Genomic DNA, 21,811 nt, shown 5'->3' with positions numbered 1-21,811 from the left:
TCTAGCTTATAGAAAGATATTTTAGATTAGTATAAATCTTATAATAGATGCTAAAGAGCAGTAGGATTATAGCTTAAGAAGGAGATAACTCCTACTAAATCTAGTAGTCTATTTTAAAAATAGTATATAGATATTATTTATATTATCTATAGGAGTATAACCCTATATTACTTAGCTATAGCTAGGGAATCTTTATTAGGATAGATAGAAGCCTAAGTAATAATAACTCTAATAATAGTAGCTATAGCTAAATTCATCTTTAAAGATATCTTTATAAGATAGGGTTATATTAAGATTCTAGTTTTAGATAATAGTCTAGAAATAAAGGATATTATTATAGTTCTCTATAAGAGATATAAAGCTTACTATATTTAGATATTATTATATAATTACTAAGCTAATAAGTTTATTAAAGTTAGGTATAAGCTAATTATTAAAGCCCTAAGGATATTAACTACTAGAACTAGTATCTAGTAGTAATAACACCTCCCTATAGTCCTCTAGGCTAATTATAATAYTATAARAGGTATAATAGRAATAATACCCTTTAGGATACTTATAGGATAGGAGGCTATTCTACTAGTAGAATTAAAAGTTCTAATATAGTAGATACTACCTTAGAATAAGATTTAAGACACTGGAGATCTAGTTATAATAAGAGTAAGGTAGATTAAATAGAGGGATAAGAATACTACTAAAGCTATTATAAGAGTCTAGTAAAAGAGAGAAGAAGGAGGTAAGGTATTTAATAACTAGAATTATCTCTAAAGAGAAGTATTATAAAAAGATAACCTTATTCTACTTTATAATAGTAAGCTAGAAACTTTATACTTTAATAAGATAGTATTTAGATAGTTAGGACTATATTATATTTATTAGATTCTTATAAATAGTTTATACTTACTAAAAGAACTTAATAGCACTATATTCTAGATAATAGTTTATAGTAATTAGTTAAAGTAGTTCTTTATCTTAAATTAACCTAGTAAGGTAATCTTAAGGATAGCTAAAGTTTTAGATAAGGTAGATTCTACCTTTATACCTCTATATATAGATATAACTTAAAGAGATTTAACTTAGCTAATAATCTATAATAAAGACCTTATCCCTAATAATTTATTATTTATAGTAATTATCTCTCTACTATAATTAAACTAACTTTATTAGCTATTTCATATTTCTTTACTATAATCTATAAGTATAGAATACTTTATTTAAGGCATCTAAAGTTAAAGAATAAGATTTTACTATTTCTTTATTAGTCTTTAATCTTTCCCTTAGTTTATTAGTTAACTTAAGTAGCTTATACTACTTTTCTTTTATCCTTTCTTATCTTTTACTTTTTATTTCTTTTACTTTTCCCTTATATTAAGTTTAATTAATTCATAATTAATACTCATCATAACAAGGGCATTAACTATAAATTAAGAGGGGAGAGATATTTTAAACTTATATTTCTACTTTCCTAACCTAGATCTAACTAATTAAGTCTAGTTAATTATATTATTTTTATAGTTTAAAGGATCATATAATTCTTTATTATTTATCTATAAGTAATATAATAAAATAACTATTACCTTATAAATTTCTTATTTTCTAGTTTTATCTAAAGTCCTTAATTTTATTAATTCTTTTTCTTAAAATCATCCTATTCTTAATAAAGTCATTCAGCTACTATCTACTATAGATAAAACCTTAAAGAATCCCTATAAGTAGGGAGCAGCTCTAGCTATAAAAAAAGTAAAGAAAAATAAGTAGAATTTAGGTAATACTATAGATATAGATATAGAAGTATCTATTATCTCTATAGGGGTAAAAGCTTAGTTAGCCCTAGAAGATATTATAATAGTAAGCTAGGTATAYATTAAAACTTAGATAAGAGAAGCTAATAATATATTAGAGGAACTTAATTAAAAACTATAGCTATATAAAATAGATAAAGAGAGATATATAGTTTATAAAGAGATTAGAGAAGGGATACTACTATAATAAGAAGTCTAGAATACCTAGATATATATTATCTAGGAAGCTATCAGAAAGATTAATAGATTTAGTAAATAGAAAAAGAAAGATAAAGTACTATAGAAAGAAGTAGAGGATATTATAAAAATAATAGTAGAAATTATAGAAAGAATAGTAAGGTATTAGATTTAAATCTAAGAAAAATAGAGTAATAATATTATAGATTATCTATTAAGAATTAGCTATAGTCATCACTATATAAGGGACTTAGTAATAATAATAAAGATAATTARTTTTAAAATAGTAGCTAAGAGAGCAAATTAGTATACTCTAAATTAGATAATAAATAAGAGAAGAGGGCTAAAAAGCTATATATATATAACTCTATAAGATATTTAGTTTATAAAAATAAAACCTTAGAAAGAGGGTAAGCTTACTAAAAATAAGCTTAATAAAATTAGAGGGAAGCTTAATTAGTTTAATCTTTTAATATCTTTAGATAAGGATAAGGAGTTAAAGCTATAGCCTCTAACTAGATTAATAGTACTTAGATAGTTTAATAAAGTTCTTATACTAATTAAAGAAGCTCTGTAGGTCCTGGATAATAAAGAGTTAATAGATATATTAATAGAATTAAAAGTAAAGAAAAAGACACACTTAGGAAAATTATATAGTAAAGCTATATCTAATATAGATAAAGGTTTAATATCTAGTAGAGATAAGAACTTAGGAAGAGAAGCTTTATAGTAATAATTAAAGAAAGCTAAAGACTAGGTTACTAAAAAAACTTAAAAAGAGTAAGATAAATATACTTATAAAATCTTTTTAGATCTATTAGTAATAATAATTCTTTATATATCTCCTTATAAATTAACATAGAATTTAGTAGTTATATTCTTAGTAAAAGTAAAAGCTATAACAGAGCTTAAGATATATATAAAATATCTTTAAGTTATTAGAATAGATTTAAAGTTAAAGATAAACCTATTACTAGATATACTTAAAGAGTATATATAGTAATGTATTAAGCTTAGTAATAAGTATATAATACTATAAGATAAAGCTAGATTATATACTTAGTTTATAGATACTAAAGCTCTAAAAATAATTAATTTAGGTATTAATAAGTATAAAGAAGTCTTTTAGATAYCTATAGTATAAAGTATTACTTTTAATCTAAGTACTATTATTTATAAATAGATTAAAGAGCTTCTATCTAACTTAGATATAGGTTTCCTAAAGAATTTTAATAAAAATAGTTATATTACTATAAATAATTTATTCTCTTACTAGAATACTAAAGATARAGGTCTTAAAAAGATTACTTTTAATAAGACTAGAGTATATAACTTTTATACACCTCTTAAGAGAGGATCTATAGATAATTAGCTTAGAAATATATAGTTCTCTATAATATAATAAGCTCTCTAACTTAATCTTTATACCTACCTTATTATAATTATATTATATAATAATAGAGAGTAGAGACTCACCCCTTATCTTATATTAGTAAGGTTTATAATAGAATAAATAGAGCTAAATTATTTAGAAATATATAGGTATCCTAATAAGTAGTATTACTATAGAATACTAATATATACAGCATATATAATATACTTAGTAGTAATAACCTAATATAATTAGAGTTAGTCCCTTAGTCAAGGCTTTATATTAGACTTTATAAGTATAAGAAAGTAGTAAGATAAAGATATTAATAATAGAGTTATTAGATAGGCTTTACTAAATTCTGGGCCTCCTATAGAGATAGTTAATAGTATAGAAGTTATTCTAGATAATTTTAAAAGTATTAGATAACACCCTCTATAGCTTATCACTAAAATAATAATAATACTAGAGATCTATATTAAGAAATTAGAACTTATATTAGACTTTCCTGTTATTTTTATAGTAGTAAATAAAAGCTAAAGGGATCTAGAGGTCCTAAGGATAGGGACTATTATAAAATTATAAAAGTATTTAAAAAATTTAATATTACCTAATATCTAGCTAGATAGATTAATACTATAGTTTTAACTTATTAGTCCTTAGGGATTCTCTATTTTTCTTATACCTTAAATATATATTAGAGTAGCACTTATTAGTTAACTTAGGTAGGATAATCTAGGGGTTATAAATAAATTAAATATCTTATTTTATAGGCCTGTTAATATTATATAAGAATTTCTATAGAAGGCTATAAATAATATTATTATTTTAGTAGAAGAAATAATAAAGAGATTTAAATCTACTAAGTAGGAGATTTATAGCTCTAACTCTACTTTTACTTATCTTAAAAAAGGAGTAATAAAGTAGAAATATAATAAAGAGATTTAATAGAGAGATATATCTTTAATAACTATCCTAAGTAGAGTAAGGAGATTATTAATATAAATACTTATAATTATATCTAAAACTCTAGTAAATAAACTTATATCTACCTTAGATAAAAGAAATAATAATATTCCTCTACTAGACCTTACTAGGGGTACTAGTAATATAGATCTTAATAATAATAAGGGAGATAGAGATAATACTATTAGTATAGCTAATAATAGTAGAAAGGAGCCTGATAAAAGTAATAATAGTAATAAAAAGAGAGATAGTAATAGGGATAATAATAGAAAAGGAGATAATAATAGGGGTAATAGAGATAATATTAAGTCTTATAATAAAGATAGAACTCCTTAATTTAGGAGATCTATTAAGGGTGATAAGGTAGTAAGGGGGGGAGGTAATATAGTAGAGAAAGATAATATTAGTTTTAGTTAATTACTTATATCTATCTTAGGGTATAACCCTTAAGGTAGATAACTAGGATAATAATAATATTATTACTAAAGGTAGGGGGATCTTCTTCCTACTATATTATTCTTTAGTAAGGATTATAACTACTATTTAAGGAAGGAATAAATTACTTTCTATTATAATATCTCTTCTATCTAGTTAAACTTATGTCTAACCTAGACATGACCTGGCTCATGACTCCTAATTATGATAAAGCTTGACCTACTCTTCAGAGTGCTATGTGATAACCCTTGTACAATATGCTTATCCTATGACTCTACTTAAGTCTAGTATTCTAGGTTCTAGTAGATATATTCTTTCACTCCTTATTTTACTTTATTAAGGATCTATATATTTAGCTAGTATACTTATAGCTCTGCTAACTACTTCTTATCTAGCTATTATAGCTATATAGTATATTAATCTACTTTATAATTATCTTTTAGGGAATTATCTTAAGGTATCTTAGGAATCTTATAGGACTGCTCCTTATTAGGATTAAGGCTCACCTACTAAGTTCTATACTCTTTATTAAGTGGATTAATAGGTTAATTAATTATAGTCTAATCTATCACAGGAAAATCCTCTTAATCTAGCTCTTTATAGTTAGTCTTTTCTTTATTAGAACCAATAATCTAATCTTCCTTAGTAAGTATTATCTATTAGTGAATAAGCCCTCCAGATATAATATTCCCCTAATTAATAAGACTATCTTTATCACTATTTAATAATTTCTAATTAGTAGCTATAAGTATATTTAAGTCTTTAGCAGGCTAATTATTATTTATACTTCTATACTTAGTAGAGTCTTCCTCTTGAAGCTCCTACTTAATTTCATTATTATTAAGAGTTATATATTCTTTAAATAGTTTTCTTAGCTACTTATTACTCCTTTTCTTAACTATAATAGTACTAGTTATATTATAAGCTCCTCTGCTAGTATAGAACTCTACTATTACCCTAAGCTATTTTATTTTATTCTACTAACCTCTCCTAGGTTATTACTTATAGTCTTTTAATATATATCTAGGTTTCCTATACTAGAAATATAACTTATCCTATTATCACTGTTCTCTTTCCTCTCTAGAAAGTGCCAACTGTGTCATATCTAATTCTATTAGATATAGCCTATAAGGATCTATATATCCTTAGCTCTGTGGCTAAGCTAGCCTTCTATTATTTAGTTAATAATTCATAGTATACCTGCTGCTAAAGGTATTCTAATTACTTTATTCCTTCCTATATATATAAAAATCTTATAATTTATTATTAATCTTAACTGCCTATTTAATTATTCTACTAAGCTTATCTAGTCATTCCATCTAAATTAACTTTTCTTAGATGTCTGGTTTCAAGCCTTCTTTAAATTATGTGATATTCATGTCTTCATCCTAATTTAAATAGGATATAATCTATTAGAATTATAACATGTATTCCCCTATAGATCCTATCTATTTAAGCTATTATAGCTATCTCTTAGCATTGCGCTCTTTGTTAATATTACTAAAAGTATTCTCTAACTATTTCTTAAATATATTATAACTAGTAAATATTTTATCTATTTTATTAGCCTAGTTATTATCAGTGTGTTTCTAATAATCTCTAATAAAAGGTTTAAACTAATTAAATACTAGTCTAGTTAGATAAGTTATGATAAATAAGACCTTATCTACTTTACTAATAAGTTTCTCCTAGTTTATCTAGATATATATATCTAACTATATAATAAATACTTATAGCTTAGATCTGCTACTGTTAAATAGTTCTGGTGGTCTGATCTTAATAGACTTAGCTAAAAGTTAACCTTCTAATTAATGGATATATTCCTAGAGTTATCTAACCATGCCTATTAGGTCTTCTACTATAACCTAAGGCTATTAGTCTCCCGCCCTTCTAATATTTAAGCTAGTTAGGGTCTGTGAGGTATTCCCTACTATGATATTTAATATTAAGAGTCAGTTAAATGTCCTAAAGTAATTTATACTATATAGTATTTAATTTATTATACCCTGGGATCTATCTCTGCTATTCTCTGCTAGTTAATGACTTTAGGAATAGGGTGATATAGTCCCTAGACTATATCTAATACTTACCTAAGGCCTACCCTCTGTGATAGCCTACTATATACTAACCCAGGTATATGGCATCATATAATGTAATAATCTGACTAGGATCTAATATAATCTAAAGGTATAATAATCTTATCTAAGATTATAGATAATAAGAATAATAACAGTAGAGATAGAAGTAAGGCCTATTAAGGATATATTCTTAATAGTAAGAGAGTAACTAATAAATTAGACTAGTGAACTTATACTTAAGTAAGTTATCTTTATTAAATATAAAGAACTAAACTAAGATCCCTAGATATAGTAGTAATAAGTATTCTTATATAGTATCCATAGCTACTCCTTTATCTACTCCTTTAGAGTAGTTCTCTTAGTAGTTCTTTACTACTCCTTTAGCTACTCCCTTATAGTAGCTAGATTAGTAGCCTCCTCTTGCCTACTCCCTTATCTCATCATAGGAGTATCTAATCATGTGACCTGAGGCTTAGTTATTTCATAAGGTTGTCCTCTTATGGGGTCAACTAGCTGAGGCTTGCTGGTGTTTCTGTTGGTGCCATAACAGCTCCTTAGCCTAACCCCTGCCCCCACCCCACAGCCAGCTAGATGATGTGGAAGTGGTCGGCGGCTTCTCAGGGGAAGTGCATCAGGGGTATATAATATACTTAGTAGTAATAACCTAGTATAATTAGAGTTAGTCCCTTAGTTAAGGCTTTATATCAGACTTTATAGCTATAAGAAAGTAGTAGRATAAAGATATTAATAATAGAGTTATTAGATAGGCTTTACTAAATTCTAGCCCTCCTATAGAGATAGTTAATAGTATAGGAGTTATTCTAAATAATTTTAAAAGTATTAAATAACACCCTCTATAGCTTATTACTAAAATAGTAATAATACTAGAGATCTATATTAAGAAATTAGAACTTATACTAGACTTTCCTGTTATTTTTATAGTAGTAAATAAAAGCTAGAGGGATCTAGAGGTCCTAAGGATAGGGACTATTATAAAGTTATAAAAGTATTTAAAAAATTTAATATTATCTAACACCTAGCTAGATAGATTAATACTATAGTTTTAATTTATTAGTTCTTAGGGACCTTCTGTTTTTCTTATATCTTAAATATATATTAGAGTAGTGCTTATTAGTTAACTTAGGTAGGATAATCTAGAGGTTATAAATAAATTAAATATCTTATTTTATAGGCCTATTAATATTATATAAGAATTTCTACAGAAGGCTGTAAATGATATTATTATTTTAGTAGAAGAAATAATAAAGAGATTTAAATTTACTAAGTAGGAGATTTATAGCTCTAACTCTACTTTTATTTATCTTAAAGAAGAAGTAATAAAGTAGGAATATAATAAAGAGGTTTAATAGAGAGATATATCTTTAATAACTACCCTAAGTAGAGTAAGGAGATTATTAATATAAATATTTATAATTATATTTAAGACTCTAATAAATAAACTTATATCTACCTTAGATAAAAGAAATAATAATATTCCTCTATTAGATCTTGCTAGGGGTGCTGGTAATATAGATCTTAATAATAATAAGAAAGATAAAGATAATACTACTAGTATAATTAATAATAATAGAAAGAGGCCTAATAAAGGTAATAATAATAATAGAAAAGGAGATAATAATAGGGATAATAATAGAAAAGAAGATAATAATAGAGATAATAAAGATAATACTAAGTCTTATAATAAAGATAGAACTCCTTAATTTAGGAGATCTATTAAGGGTAATAGGGTAGCAAGGAGGGGAGGTAATATAGTAGAGAAATATAGTATTAGTTCTAGCTAATTACTTATACCTATTTCAGGGCTTAATCCCTAAGGTAGATAACTAGGATAATAATAATATTATTACTAAAGATAGAGGGATCTTCTGCTAACTATATTATTCTTTAGAAAAGATTATAACTACTATTTAAGGAATGAATAAATTATTTTCTATTATAATATCTCTTCTATCTAGTTAAACTTATATCTAACCTAGATATAACCTAGCTTATGACTCCTAATTACATTGAAGCTTAACCTACTCTTCAGAGTGCTATGTGATATCCCTTGTACAATAGTTAGTTAGATCTTATATTCATTCTTAGCTTAGGTTAAAATATAAAAGACAGCTAGAATCCCTTAAAGTAAAGAGGGTATATAGGGGGTGGCTACTAGCCTACCCCCTATCCTTATACTCTTTGAAGACTCTATATCCTTCATAATAATGAATATCCCACTATATTATTAATAAGTTTCTCTTAGTTTATCTATATATATATATATCTAACTATATAAGAAATACTTATAACTTAGATTAACTTCTATTAAATAGTTCTGGTAGTCTGATCTTAATAGACTTAGCTATAAGTTAACTATTTAGAGTCTTATTCTATTATATTAATCTAAGAATATGCTCCTAGAGCTATTTAATCCTACCTATTAGATCTTCTACTATAATCTAAGGCTATATAGCTGCTTACTACTATAAAGTTCCTATCTAACTAATATTTAAGCTGGCAGGGGCTTGTGGTATATTATTTACTATAATATTTAATATTAAATATTAATTAAACTTCCTAAAGTAATTTATACTATATAGTATTTAATTTATTACACCCTAGGATCTATCTCTGCTATTCTCTGCTAGTTAACTACTTTAGGAATAGGGTGATATAGTCCCTAGACTATATCTAATACTTACCTAAGGCCTACCCTCTATGGTAGCCTACTATATACTAACCTAGGTATATAGTGTTATATGATATAGTAATCTAACTAAGATCTAATATAATTTAAAGATATAATAATCCTATCTAAGATTAAGGATAATAAGAATAATAATAATAAAGATAGAAGTAAGGCCTATTAGGTATATATACTTAATAATAATAAGAGAGTAACTAATAAATTAGACTAGTAAACTTATACTTAAGTAAGTTATCTTTATTAAATATAAAAAACTAAACTAAGATCTCTAGATATAGTAGTAATAAATATTCTTATATAGTTCCTCTCTTATCTACTATTCCTACTACTATAACAGGGTAGTCTTAGTAGTAGTTATATACTATCTACTATTACTAAGATTAGGTATATAGTAGTTAATTATATAATAGTTATAGCTAAATTAGATATTATTCTAATATAATGTATCTTGTCTTCTATAAGACCCTGGTAGCTAAAGATTGGTTGGTTATCACTGCTCTTCTGATTCTGCCCATAACTTCCGCCTGGCGGTGTTAGTGTCGTAACAGATATATAATAATATCTAGTAATTATTATTACTATTTATATAGTTAGTTAGACCTTACATTCCTTCTTAGCTTAGGTTAAAATATAAAAGAAGACTAGAATCCCTTAAAGTTAATAAGATATATATAGGGTAGCTGCTGGCCTACCCCCTATCCTTATACTCTTTGAAGACTTAATATCCTTCATAACTATGAGTCTATGAATATCCCAAAGTATAGAATCTTTATTTTAGTTTTCTTATAATTAGGTTTCTATCTCCTAGTCCTAGATACATCTCCTAATTTCTGCTTACCTAAGCTTTTACTTAAGCTAGCATTCTCTTTCTAGAAGCTTATAAGTAATCTTATTATTATTATTAGGGATAATGCTTATTAGTTACTTCTCTTTTTTTATATATTAGGCTTCTAATTTAATAGGGGTGCTTGCCCTTTCCACCCTTTTAGGGGTAGATTAGTTATTTATATATAGTAGATAAACACTATTATAACTATTATCTAGTTATTTAGCTATAGATTCTGCAAGATTAGTTAGTTCTTTATAGATAGGAATTATCCTTTCTACTATAGATATAGATTCACTGTGTGGGTTTAGAGTTCTAGAGGAAGATCTAGTATTAACTATTATCTTATAGTATTATAATAAGCTGATTAGATTTTTAAGAGTAATTAGAACTATAAGATTAGCTACTAAGAGTTAATATTAACTAGCTAGATTAGTATAAAGGGAGCAATTATCTATATGTTACCTAAGTAAGGAGAACTAATTACTAAGTTATAGAATACTTAGCTAATTACAGAGATATATATAGTGGGTTATGTAATCTAGTAGGTCTAAACCCTCTGCACTGTCAGCATTAGCTATACACAGTGGCATTGCAGTTTACTGTAGCCCTTAACAGTACCACCATACTAAGTCTACTATAGTTTAGATTAATCCTTTATAAGGGGTTTTAAATCTTTCTAAAATTTAAATATTATATATTTACTTAATCTAGATATACTACTATATAGGATATTTATAGTTATTAAGGATATAGAGTCTTTAAAGAGTATAAGAGTAAGGGGTAGGCTAGTAGCTACTATATATATATCCTACTATCTTTAAGGGATTCTAGTCTTTTTTTATATTTTAATCTAGACTAGAAAGGAATATAAGGTGTAACTAACTATATAAAGAGTAATGATGATTACTAGTTATCATTATACCTCTAATAGACTTCCCTGAAGTCATATCCATGCTAGTTGATATTGCATTACTAGATATTATTACACATCTGATAGACTTCCCAGAAGTCATATATGTACTGATTAATATCACAGTAGATTATATGATCTAGTAGGTCTAGGCCCTCTGTACTACTAGTATTGGCTGCATATAGTGGCTTTATGGTCTGCTATAGCCCTTAACACACACACCCCTGCTGTAATTAGTTAGAATTAATCATATGACCCTTTATACTGTACAAGTATTAGTTCTAGGCAGGGCTATGTAGATAACTAGAGGCTCTAGTGCATAAAGTATCCAGAGGTAATGATAAGATAGCTTCATGATTACTTATAAGTTATAGTTGTGGTTAATGTAGTATGATTATAGTAGTAGCCTGTAGATTTATAGGATATTACTAGATTCTGATTCGTGATAGAAGTAAATAAATATTTTGATTAGAAACTAATGACCTCTCTTGTGGTTTTCCTATCTCTTAATTTTACATGGTAAATCAAAAGTTAGGATTGCAGCAACCAGTAGTGGTTACATGATCAATTCTAACTAATGACAGCAGGGATTGAAGCCTGAAGGGGTGTTTCCCTAAGTTGGTGGCGGGCGGTGTCCCTAACAATTTCCTATATCTATTCTATATCTATATCATATATGGCTCATTGATATATATACATTAGAAAAACAATTAAAAAATAAAATAAAACACCAAATTAAAATCAGAACACCAAAAGCAATAAATGAGATGAGAAGACTGCTAGGTTAAATAAGTCGGTTCATGAACCTAGCAACCACAGTCATCATACATATTATAATAATGATATCAAAAGGGGATGAAATGATTATTCCCTCTCACATTGGTACCTTTTACACAGGACCGTAAAGCAGTTCGCATGTGTCCCAAGCAGGACAGGTAAAGGCTATCATGATTCAATGACAGCAGTGCTCACTGAGCCTTTTTTGTAATTCTGCCCTCCCTTCGGCGCTTAAGAGCTTCAGGCGTGTATTCAGTGTCGAGAAGGTAATCCCACCACCGAAAGCTACTCGAATAGTTGCCGACAAATTTCTCATGGTGAAGATCATGGTGATCAGCCCCAGCCCAAAAAGGCAAGAAATGATGGAGACTCCAAGGGAACTCATAGCCGCTGTGCGCATCAATGGCCTGGAAGAGCCGTAGGACAATCCAGACATACATCGTAAAGATATGCAGGTCACCAGTCAATGCACACCAAAGAATGGGGCATCCAACGGTCCCAAACCCAAGAATCATAACCTCAATAGGCGACGCATATTCGGCGGCCATACCGAAGGGTGCCGAATACTGGTGGTGGATTTTATGGATAGCCTTGTACAAAGGGCCCCAATGGAGGGCACGATGAGAGAAATAATGCCATGTATCCTCAAGAACAAAGAAAATGGCAATCTGGTACATCATGGTCCAAACAGAGGGAAAAGGAACCGAGGTAGACAGACCGAAGAATTGCGCCATGGGGTGGAAAAGCCTGCAAGACATACCGTTAGAAACACATCATGAAGACCGGTTAAATTGAGACACCAACCAAATCTGCGGAAGTTCCACAGTGAAGTGGCTAAGAAGGACAAACTTGGCGCAATCCCATTGCTCCCTAAGTGAAGGAATTTTATTCTGAGTAGCCAAGTTAGGGCCTTGTGATAGGCATTGAGATCGGATCCTCTTACATTCTGGATTTTATAATTCTTAAACAAGCCCAAAGTGTCAATGAATATCCAGGGAAGAGAACGGCCGAAATAGACAATCTCATGCATCACAAACGACATGATGCCAGTTGCAAGGACATCGTTTTGCATCCAGGCATACCACGCGGACCAAAGTCTCTCCACGACATTGAGATGTGCATTATGTCGGGAAACTTCCCCATATTGCTCCCAATAAGTCACAGGAGACGTCGAGTATAGTGTGGAATTCCTGTACCTTGTCAGGACTAAACTGTGGTCGAACCAACTGACAGGGAGGAGCAACTCACATTGTATTTGATATCGCACCTGTATCGTGGTATAAGAGACGACTGGACGTTGAAACCTATTCTTCCATCAATAAGAAGAGAAGCAAACGGAAATTCGAGTCTGTTTTGGTAGAATTATTGTTGGAGGGTGTGATGGTATTTCAGGAGGGAGAGCTAGTGGTTACTGAAGGCGCCGGATCCATTCCCGGGGTGGCGAGACTTTTTCTTAACTTTTTCTGTTTAGACTCGTAAAGTGATTATTATCGCCTAGCCCCTTCTCACCCCTGAGATCTCCCGTCTTCTCCAAGCTTCCCATAACTACTACGTTATTGGCCACCCAAAAGGCCGAAGATTATATAAGCCTTCTAGCGTACTGCCTAGATTACAGCCAGTAAGAAACAAGTACCACAATCTATATGGAGTGACCTTATTTTTCATTTATTAAGACGTCTGTGCAGCTCTGCCTTATTAATTTCAGGTCCAGATATAGATCATTATATATCAAGTCATTATTTCATCTTCTTAAAAGTGCAAAGACAGTCTTGCTGATATCTGGAGAGCAGAATAAATCCAATGTCAATATGACATTAGACACTATTGCCTCACAACCTGACTTGAATACACATCTGTAGGTGAGATTCTTAGTCGTCGATTTCTTATACCCGATAGGGTGATAAGTAGGAGCACCTTTAGTATTCAATATTGAACTCCCTCCACTTGATCAGAGATATTCACATAATTCCAGCGCTAGATAGCAGCACATTCACCTGTACCTGTACCTGTAGGGTACTACCTACAGGAAGTTTGTATTGTTTGTCTTATGATAATAAGGCAGGCAGTCTAGTATGTATGACGCCATGCCATCCTATCTTTTAAGCTTTGTTATTATGGCTGCAATCTACATAACTTGCGGAGTTATTGCACGCACAGAGATACATTATGATCATAAATCGGTTTGTTACTTCTGATGCAACCACTCGGGAAATGTGCTCACAATAAGTAGTCATATTCATCACTTGAGCGCAGAGCTCGACAGAGTGCAACAGAAAGTCAATGATGGTCTGCCTAGTCCTACCCATATCCTACCTGAATACCCATATGAAACTTCGAAGGATATAGCGACATTGCTTAAATTGATCCAGTCGCTGTCTGTGCAATCTGTATCTCAACCGTTATTACGAGCCGATCAGGTTAGGACTTTGATCTCCAAGTTCCCTCATTCCCTGCTCAAGGGACGGGAATTGCCCGATGAGGCTGTCGCGTATGTGCTCGATGTCTCGTGGATCATGGCTGCGAAGGCATTTTTGCAGGTTTTAGGCATAACCGTCAATGTTCTTCTAGAACATACTCACAGTATCGGCGAAGAGGCGTTGTACTGGGCCGATGTTTCAGGGTCAAATTGGCATACCGGAGCATATGCAGTACAGACGGCTCCAGTTCGACTATGGCATTTCCTGAGGCGGTCTCTTTTGCACATGGAAGAGGACGGCATCCAGAAAGCTGTCAACCCAACAGCATCTGTTTCGTGGGCCAGATTTTACAACATAGTGCACCATTGCCTTGACCCACGCGCGATGCTCTCCCTGCGGGCAAGGCTGTTATCTTCATTTACTACGCATAGGTCTGAGATTAGACAAAAATGCAGAGCTTTGGGAGCAATGCGAATGAGAAACGCCAGCGGCATTGGCCTTCTCATGGGGCAATGCTCGCTTCTCAAAACAGAAATTAACTCAGAGTTCGCCACTGATGACCGCTTGCGTGATGCTGTGTTCAGGAATGTACTCACATTGAAGGTTCTCTTGCAAAGGGTGGTACATGAAGGCACAGAATATGAGCTTGAGGAGAGGGTCGTTACCGCAGTCGAACGGGAAATTGTTCGGTCTCAATCTGAGATGGCAAAATTTCTCCAGACGCCCGAGTACATTATCGAGCAGCTTTTCAATATACTCGACGAATTATTGCCAGATTATAGCGCCTCTTCAAGGAGGGCAATCAATCTCCATGGACGTCCCTCGTGCTTGGTACGTTATTGGCTGCCGTTCTCAGTGGGGGTGCTTTCGACGAGCACTTTCCTGAGGTTGTTAAGCAGTCGGCAGCACGAGCTCATAAGATGGATTTCCAACATCGGATCAACTGCTTGTGAATTTTGGGGTAATTGGGTCGTTGAGCCTACGCGGAGACTCATCGGGACCATTCGACATGACGAAAAGAGCGAGATTGCACTAATGAGTAAGAATAGTCTCGAGGCGGATAGGGCCAGCTTAGAGCGGATGGTGCTTGATTTTGTCCTCGATCGACCCGATTCTGAGAAAGAGCTTGGTGCGAAGCAGATTGACACACTCACCGCGAGGATTCGAGAAGGTGATCTGACCCCAGTACTACGAGCGTACGAAAAAGATCTGCGGAAGCCCTTCATTGGAACCGTACGTGGTGATTTAGTACGGGCTCTTCTGATCCAGATTCAGAAAACGAAGGTGGATGTTGAAATAGCGATTGGTGGAATCGATTCATTGCTGAAAAGCCAGGAACTTGTTTTTGGGTACGGGCTGTCTTTCAAGAACTGACCCCATGCAGAGCTGACATGACATGTGCAAGTTTTGTGAGCCTCACCCCAGGGATCATGGTCACGTACGCGTTTCTGAGATGGGCATTTGGTGTCTTCGGCAATCGCAAGGGCTTGCAAGTAGGAAGGCGAAAACATGAGCTGAGACATGCTTTGCGGTATTCAAAATACAATCAACCTAACGATCCGTGCTGATGTGAAATTAGGGATGTCGACCGTACTTTGACACTGTCAACACCTACTGATAGCGGTGTTCTGACCTATAAGGACCATGGTCTTTTGGTCTGTGGTGCAGATATTCTCCTACAGAAAGCAGCAACAGTTCTGAGAGGAGCTGATCTCCGTGATTTTCAAGAAGACATTGATGACCTGCTAGATATACATATCGGAATACGGAGGCAAACCCAGGTTGTAAGTAGAATTGGATGGGTATATTCTCGATGGATCAAGTAAAACCAGTATACTGGTTGCTCTTTTGTACATTGGTGTTAATAGGATGAATTCACATCCACATAGCTTCTTAGAGTGTCACATAATCTTTCTATATGTAAAACCTAAAATATTATACTATAATGGTAATTTGCAAGGGAATTCTGTGAAGGTATATGCTTAAAACACATTGCACATCAGTGACTAGGTATTAGGAAGAATATGCTATGCTTAATTAAAAGGAACAATGGGAATTATCACTAGTGGCTTTTGGTCCTAGGATCCCCCCCTAATCTCTGAAACCTAGATAGAGGTTCTTATATCATAAAGGTATTCATACTAGTTATAGAGAGGTATTGGTCCCAGGTGTAAGCAAGGAGCTGTTCATTAAATGGAATATAAAATGAGTTATTTAGATACATATCTACGGAGTACCTGGAGATGTGGCACTAATCTGTACATGTAGGTTGTAGTCAGCAAGGTATGTTTTCCCAGCTCCTACAGAGGTAGGTACAAACTACTATTGCAACTTTCTCAGAATTGTTATACCCCCCCTAGATAACCCTTCAGATGACTTGCCTTGCTGCCAACTAACCACACAACATCAGGCTGTAATCTTTCACCCAATTTGTTGAATATTTTTTTATCTATCATTTCGGGCCTAGAGTTTCGGGGCAGGATCAGTCAAGTGCCAGGCAGGAATTTCTGACACTTCACATCAGGAATCTATCTTCTTAATTTCCTTAACGTTTGCCAATCTGACGAAAGTCCCGATACCTCTTGGTGGCTGCCTCTTCTCTGCGGACAATCACCAAGAGTAAGAAGGAAGGGCGGGGGAAGTACGATTATCTCGATAGGGGAGTTATTCTACCCACGACTACGGAGGTTCATCCCCGTAATATCGTTCGGAACCGTACCAAAATATCGACTCTCTTGAATTCATATCCAATCCACGATACCACAATGGCTGGCACAAGAAATTATGACTTTCTGGTAAGCTTAAATCACTTCTATAATCCGATTATTTGATAACCGAGAATCGCTTTGGTTGTCATAGATCAAGTTGTTGTTGATCGGGGACTCCGGCGTGGGGAAGTCATGCTGCCTTCTGCGATTCAGTGAGGATTCGTTCACCCCCTCATTCATCACTACGATTGGAATCGACTTTAAGATTCGCACAATTGAACTGGACGGCAAGCGCGTGAAGCTTCAAATATGGGATACTGCAGGTCAGGAGCGATTTCGAACTATCACAACAGCGTATTACAGAGGCGCCATGGGAATACTTCTTGTATATGATGTCACGGATGAACGTTCCTTCCAAAGTAAGTTCCTTCGACTCTCAAATACTGATTTGACGCTGACTGCTGCTGCAACTTGTTCAGATATACGTACATGGTTCTCAAATGTTGAGCAACATGCAAGCGAAGGGGTACACAAAATCCTCATTGGTAACAAGTGCGACTGGGAGGAAAAACGAGCCGTCTCCACAGAACAAGGCCAACAACTCGCTGATGAGCTAGGCATCCCATTCCTTGAGGTGTCTGCCAAGAACAATATCAACATCGAGAAAGCATTCTACAGTCTCGCCTCTGCCATCAAAAAGGGCATGGATACATCGAAGTCTGAACAAGTGGGGTCACAGGGGGTCAATATAGACCATCACGGATCGGGGACGTCTGGGAGTACTGGCGGTAAATGTTGTTAGGCATGCGCTTTCGCTCCTAACGTTCTTCAATCTGATTCGGGCTTCCTTTCATTTGGCGTCATCCTTCAACTCAACCTTTACACATGGGGGCATTTGTTCCTTTTACCTTCAGTTGTTAATCACTCCAGAGGCCCTCCATGCGACCAAGACCTCGTTACAGTTGGAATCCACCAATGTTATCGTAGTCATCCACTGAGGTATGCTAGGCGGTATTTCGATCCTTTGGTCTATTTATTCTTTGATTCCTGGCGTTAGAGTTACCAAATTCAGTTCCGCGGCACCGTTCATGTAAGTATGTCTAAGAAAACAACTACTTGAACTTTGAGGTTAAAGCATAAACCAAGAGAATCTCCATACACCAGGCTTCCTTGACTGAAATAGTTTTGATACAAAATGCGTAATCCATATCATACAACAAGCGTCTTTGCTCGACCAAGGCGGAAAGGGTCAGAGAACAAAGTCTTGGTTACTTAGATATTCTAAGCAGACCCACCCGACAAGTTGATATGGAGGTATTACTTAATCACTAAATCTGTGTTCTGTTTAGGAATATTAAAAGTTTTTATGGTAGTATATAAAATAATAATATAAAAGTTAAGGTAGACATTTGCATTATGCAATATAGTACCTCGAAGGTGATTTCAATGATCATTATTTTTTATTTCCCTCTTCAGAACTATAGTATGTCTTACACAATTCCTTCGTTATGAGCACAATGACCATGTCTGGACTTACACTGAAAGGGAAAAGGAAGTTGAAGCTGTCCAATCTTATAATCTGCCTTCTTGGTCCCGTCAAGTCAACGGACATTAAGTTCAGCGAAAGTTGGAGTGAGATCTGACTGATCTTCTTGTATACTCTCGGTTTTCTATCACTGAAATGTCCGACGCTCGTCTCTTTACTGTTCGACCGTTGTCAAAACAAGCGAGGAGTGACCATAAAGATGCGTTTCGTATCTATCTGTCATCATCGTCTCTAGCCGCCCTCAAACTTCGAGCTGGAGACATTTGCAGTGTGAACACGTCCGGCGGAAGCCCAAAAACCGCCGTGGCTTGGACCGCAGCCGAAAATATACAGAGTACTGTCGTGCAAACTTCGAGGACATTCCAAGATTGTTATGAAATAAAGGTCGGGGAAAAGATATCTATCAACAGGGCCGAAGATCTATTGGAAGAAATAGATCGCGTCTACGTTACAGAATGCTCTGATGTAGATCGCCTCACGAGATATGGCGGCCCCATTCCGCCCAAGGAAAAAGACCACTGGGCCTTTGCTTTGGGGTTTCCTCTTTCGAGATGCGAACTTGTCGCTGTTGGTCTGACTTTTGATCTGGAGCTAATAGGGCAGCGAAGAAGTTTCAAAGTGGCCAATATTAAGACAGCGACTAGAAATCCCGCCAACACTCTATTTCGCTTTACCGACAGATCGCAAATCGAGATCGGCGATGAATTTGATGGCGTCCCAGAAGAGGTGCCATCGGCAATACAAGTAAAGCCTTCCGGTTTAGGAGGACTGTCTCGCCAGATCGACAGCATCAATGAGAGTCTTGCTGATTTCAACTTGGTGCAAAAATTCAGAATGCCATCTTTCTATGAGCACAGTCGGGGTATCCTACTATATGGACCTAAGGGGACAGGCAAATCTGCCCTTCTGCACCAGATACAAGCAGCAGGTTGGAAAAAGACGTTTAGTCTCGGTTCATCCATGTTTAGCCGAAACATTGGTGATGCGGAAGCTAAGGTTCGCAATGTCTTTCAAGAGGCAGTACGTTGCCAGCCAAGTACCATCATAATTGATCAGCTCGACTTCATTGCTCCTAAACGAGCATCACTAGAATCTCAGTCGTTAACATCAGTACTATGTGAATGTCTAGATCTGGCCAAAAGTGCTCTTGTACTGGTTGTGGCAGCAACTCGCCATCCTAACGACGTTGATGACGCACTCAGGACACCCCACCGTCTAGCAATCGAGATTGAAATGCAGGTACCCACAGCGCAAGACCGAGCTGAAATCTTGCGGGCTATTTGTGGAAGCTCATCACGTCAATTGAACGAAGAGCTTATCGACATGATTGCAGAGAAAACACACGGCTATGTCGGAGCTGATTTGTTTGCGTTACTTCAGCTTGTATGCCGCAAAGCGCGGCAGAGGCAGTCATATCAATCTCGTTCGCCGACTAGACTCTGCGACGTTGCATCAACCCCTCACCCAGTGGCAGGTGTTGAGCACATCGAGAAGAACATGGCCGTTGATCTGCATATCGAGGAGTCGGATGTTATGTCAGCTCTACAGGAAACTCGTCCTACCGCCATGCGAGAAGTCTTCCTAGAAACACCAAAAGTCAGGTGGACAGATATTGGCGGGCAGCATGATATCAAGAGGCATCTCCAAAAGGCTGTGGAAAGACCTCTCAAAGTGAGTAACGGCCCGTTAGCGCTACTCTTGACTCGCTGACCTTTCATGCAGTTCCCTGAGCGGATGAAAAGACTCAATGTGAACAGTAAAAAAGGGATACTTCTCTATGGCCCCCCGGGCTGCTCTAAGACGCTAACGGTGAAAGCACTTGCTACCGAAGCAGGTCTCAATTTCTTGGCAGTCAAGGGTGCTGAAATTTTGAGCATGTACGTCGGCGAGTCAGAACGAGCTTTGCGTGAAATTTTCCGAAAGGCACGATCTGCAAGGCCGAGTATCATATTTTTCGATGAGATCGATGCGATCGCTTCACGAAGAAATTCATCTCACGGAGGTGTCAATGTGCTCACCACTCTACTAAATGAAATGGATGGCATCGAGGAATTGAAAAATGTGTTGGTCATTGCTGCGACAAACAAGCCTGACGTGATTGATCCAGCCCTGATGCGCCCGGGTCGGCTGGATAACATTTTGTATATTGGCCCGCCAAATTTTGAGGCGAGAAAGGAGATTCTGAACATCTGGTTTCGCAAGTCCGTGGTCCATCCCGAAGTGGACCTGGAGGAGTTGGCCGAAAAAACTCATGGTTATTCAGGGGCGGAAATTGTGAGCATTTGCGAAACTGCAGGTGACGCAGCATTAGATGAAGAAGAGGAGACTGGCCAAGAACAGGAAGTAAAGTGGAAACATTTTACATATGCGCTTGAGCAAGTGCAGAGACAAATTACGCATGATGTCCTCGCAGAATATAAGAAATGGGGAGGGTCTGCAAAATCAAAACCTTAGGCCTCAATCAAATGGTAATCTACATGATCTATTTTTGTATCTATTTCATAATCAATGTCATTATTGTATGGATAATATTATTAACAATGGCGCTGTTATACAAGGCGTACATAAGATTGAGGTAAATGGTTACAACGTGTGAATTTGGCCTTACTCATGATGGCTAGCTAAGTTGGAAAGTTGGACCACCGCTTTAGTAGATAGATATCTAGATACCTGACATCCTTCGCCTAACAACCCCTTCCGACATCCAATACTAAGTGTATGGTTTCCCTTGCATTGGAATTGGGCCAATCTTCTCTCCCGATCGCAGCTTACTCTCCAAAGTCCATTGTCCTTTTTTAGGCATCGTCTTGACGCGATCCATGCTCGTCTAGACGTTCCAGGTGCCTTGTGTCTCTTCCACGTCATGTCTTCCAGGTCACCTCAAGGCCGATCGCCACGTCGCTCAATGCATGAGATGGATCTCGAAGCACTCAAAGAACGACCACGGCGTTCGATGTCCCCTCGAGGAGGTTCAAGGTCCGTCAGCCGGAGTCCGTCCGCTCAGTATGACAATGACCGCCGCGACAAACGTCGTTCTAGAAGCTGGTCTCGGTCTCCGTCGCGTTCTCGGACATCATCCCCGAGCCGTAG

General features: G+C 34.7%; 4 protein-coding genes across 4 annotated transcripts; 3 read left to right on the top strand and 1 right to left on the bottom strand.

Annotated features, from left to right (window-relative positions):
* Window positions 1-12,241: 12,241 nt before the first annotated feature.
* Aspvir_003595 (sterol desaturase family protein) lies at window positions 12,242-13,092 on the bottom strand (the record flags this gene model as incomplete). Its single annotated transcript, XM_043275176.1, has 3 exons — window positions 12,242-12,797; window positions 12,855-12,940; window positions 12,994-13,092. The coding sequence occupies 3 exons, from the start codon at window positions 13,090-13,092 to the stop codon at window positions 12,242-12,244; spliced, it is 741 nt and encodes a 246-aa protein (XP_043131111.1).
* Window positions 13,093-14,216: 1,124 nt separating this feature from the next.
* Aspvir_003594 (NCA2 family protein) lies at window positions 14,217-16,085 on the top strand (the record flags this gene model as incomplete). The annotated part of the gene is made up of 4 exons (XM_043275175.1): window positions 14,217-14,230; window positions 14,281-15,816; window positions 15,873-15,960; window positions 16,047-16,085. 4 exons carry the CDS (start codon window positions 14,217-14,219, stop codon window positions 16,083-16,085), a joined length of 1,677 nt encoding a protein of 558 aa, XP_043131110.1.
* Window positions 16,086-17,232: 1,147 nt separating this feature from the next.
* On the top strand, window positions 17,233-17,977 carry srgA (Rab family GTPase srgA; the record flags this gene model as incomplete). Its single annotated transcript, XM_043275174.1, has 3 exons — window positions 17,233-17,262; window positions 17,327-17,594; window positions 17,655-17,977. The coding sequence occupies 3 exons, from the start codon at window positions 17,233-17,235 to the stop codon at window positions 17,975-17,977; spliced, it is 621 nt and encodes a 206-aa protein (XP_043131109.1).
* Window positions 17,978-18,856: 879 nt separating this feature from the next.
* Window positions 18,857-21,175, top strand: Aspvir_003592 (putative AAA family ATPase; the record flags this gene model as incomplete). The annotated part of the gene is made up of 2 exons (XM_043275173.1): window positions 18,857-20,392; window positions 20,444-21,175. 2 exons carry the CDS (start codon window positions 18,857-18,859, stop codon window positions 21,173-21,175), a joined length of 2,268 nt encoding a protein of 755 aa, XP_043131108.1.
* Window positions 21,176-21,811: the final 636 nt, after the last annotated feature.

The sequence above is a fragment of the Aspergillus viridinutans genome (genome assembly GCF_018404265.1).
Source record: "Aspergillus viridinutans IFM 47045 DNA, scaffold_15, whole genome shotgun sequence".
In the NCBI taxonomy this organism is placed as follows: domain Eukaryota; kingdom Fungi; phylum Ascomycota; class Eurotiomycetes; order Eurotiales; family Aspergillaceae; genus Aspergillus; species Aspergillus viridinutans.
The sequence above is the reverse complement of the archived record's forward strand: the minus strand, read 5'-3'. Positions and strand labels throughout refer to the sequence as shown.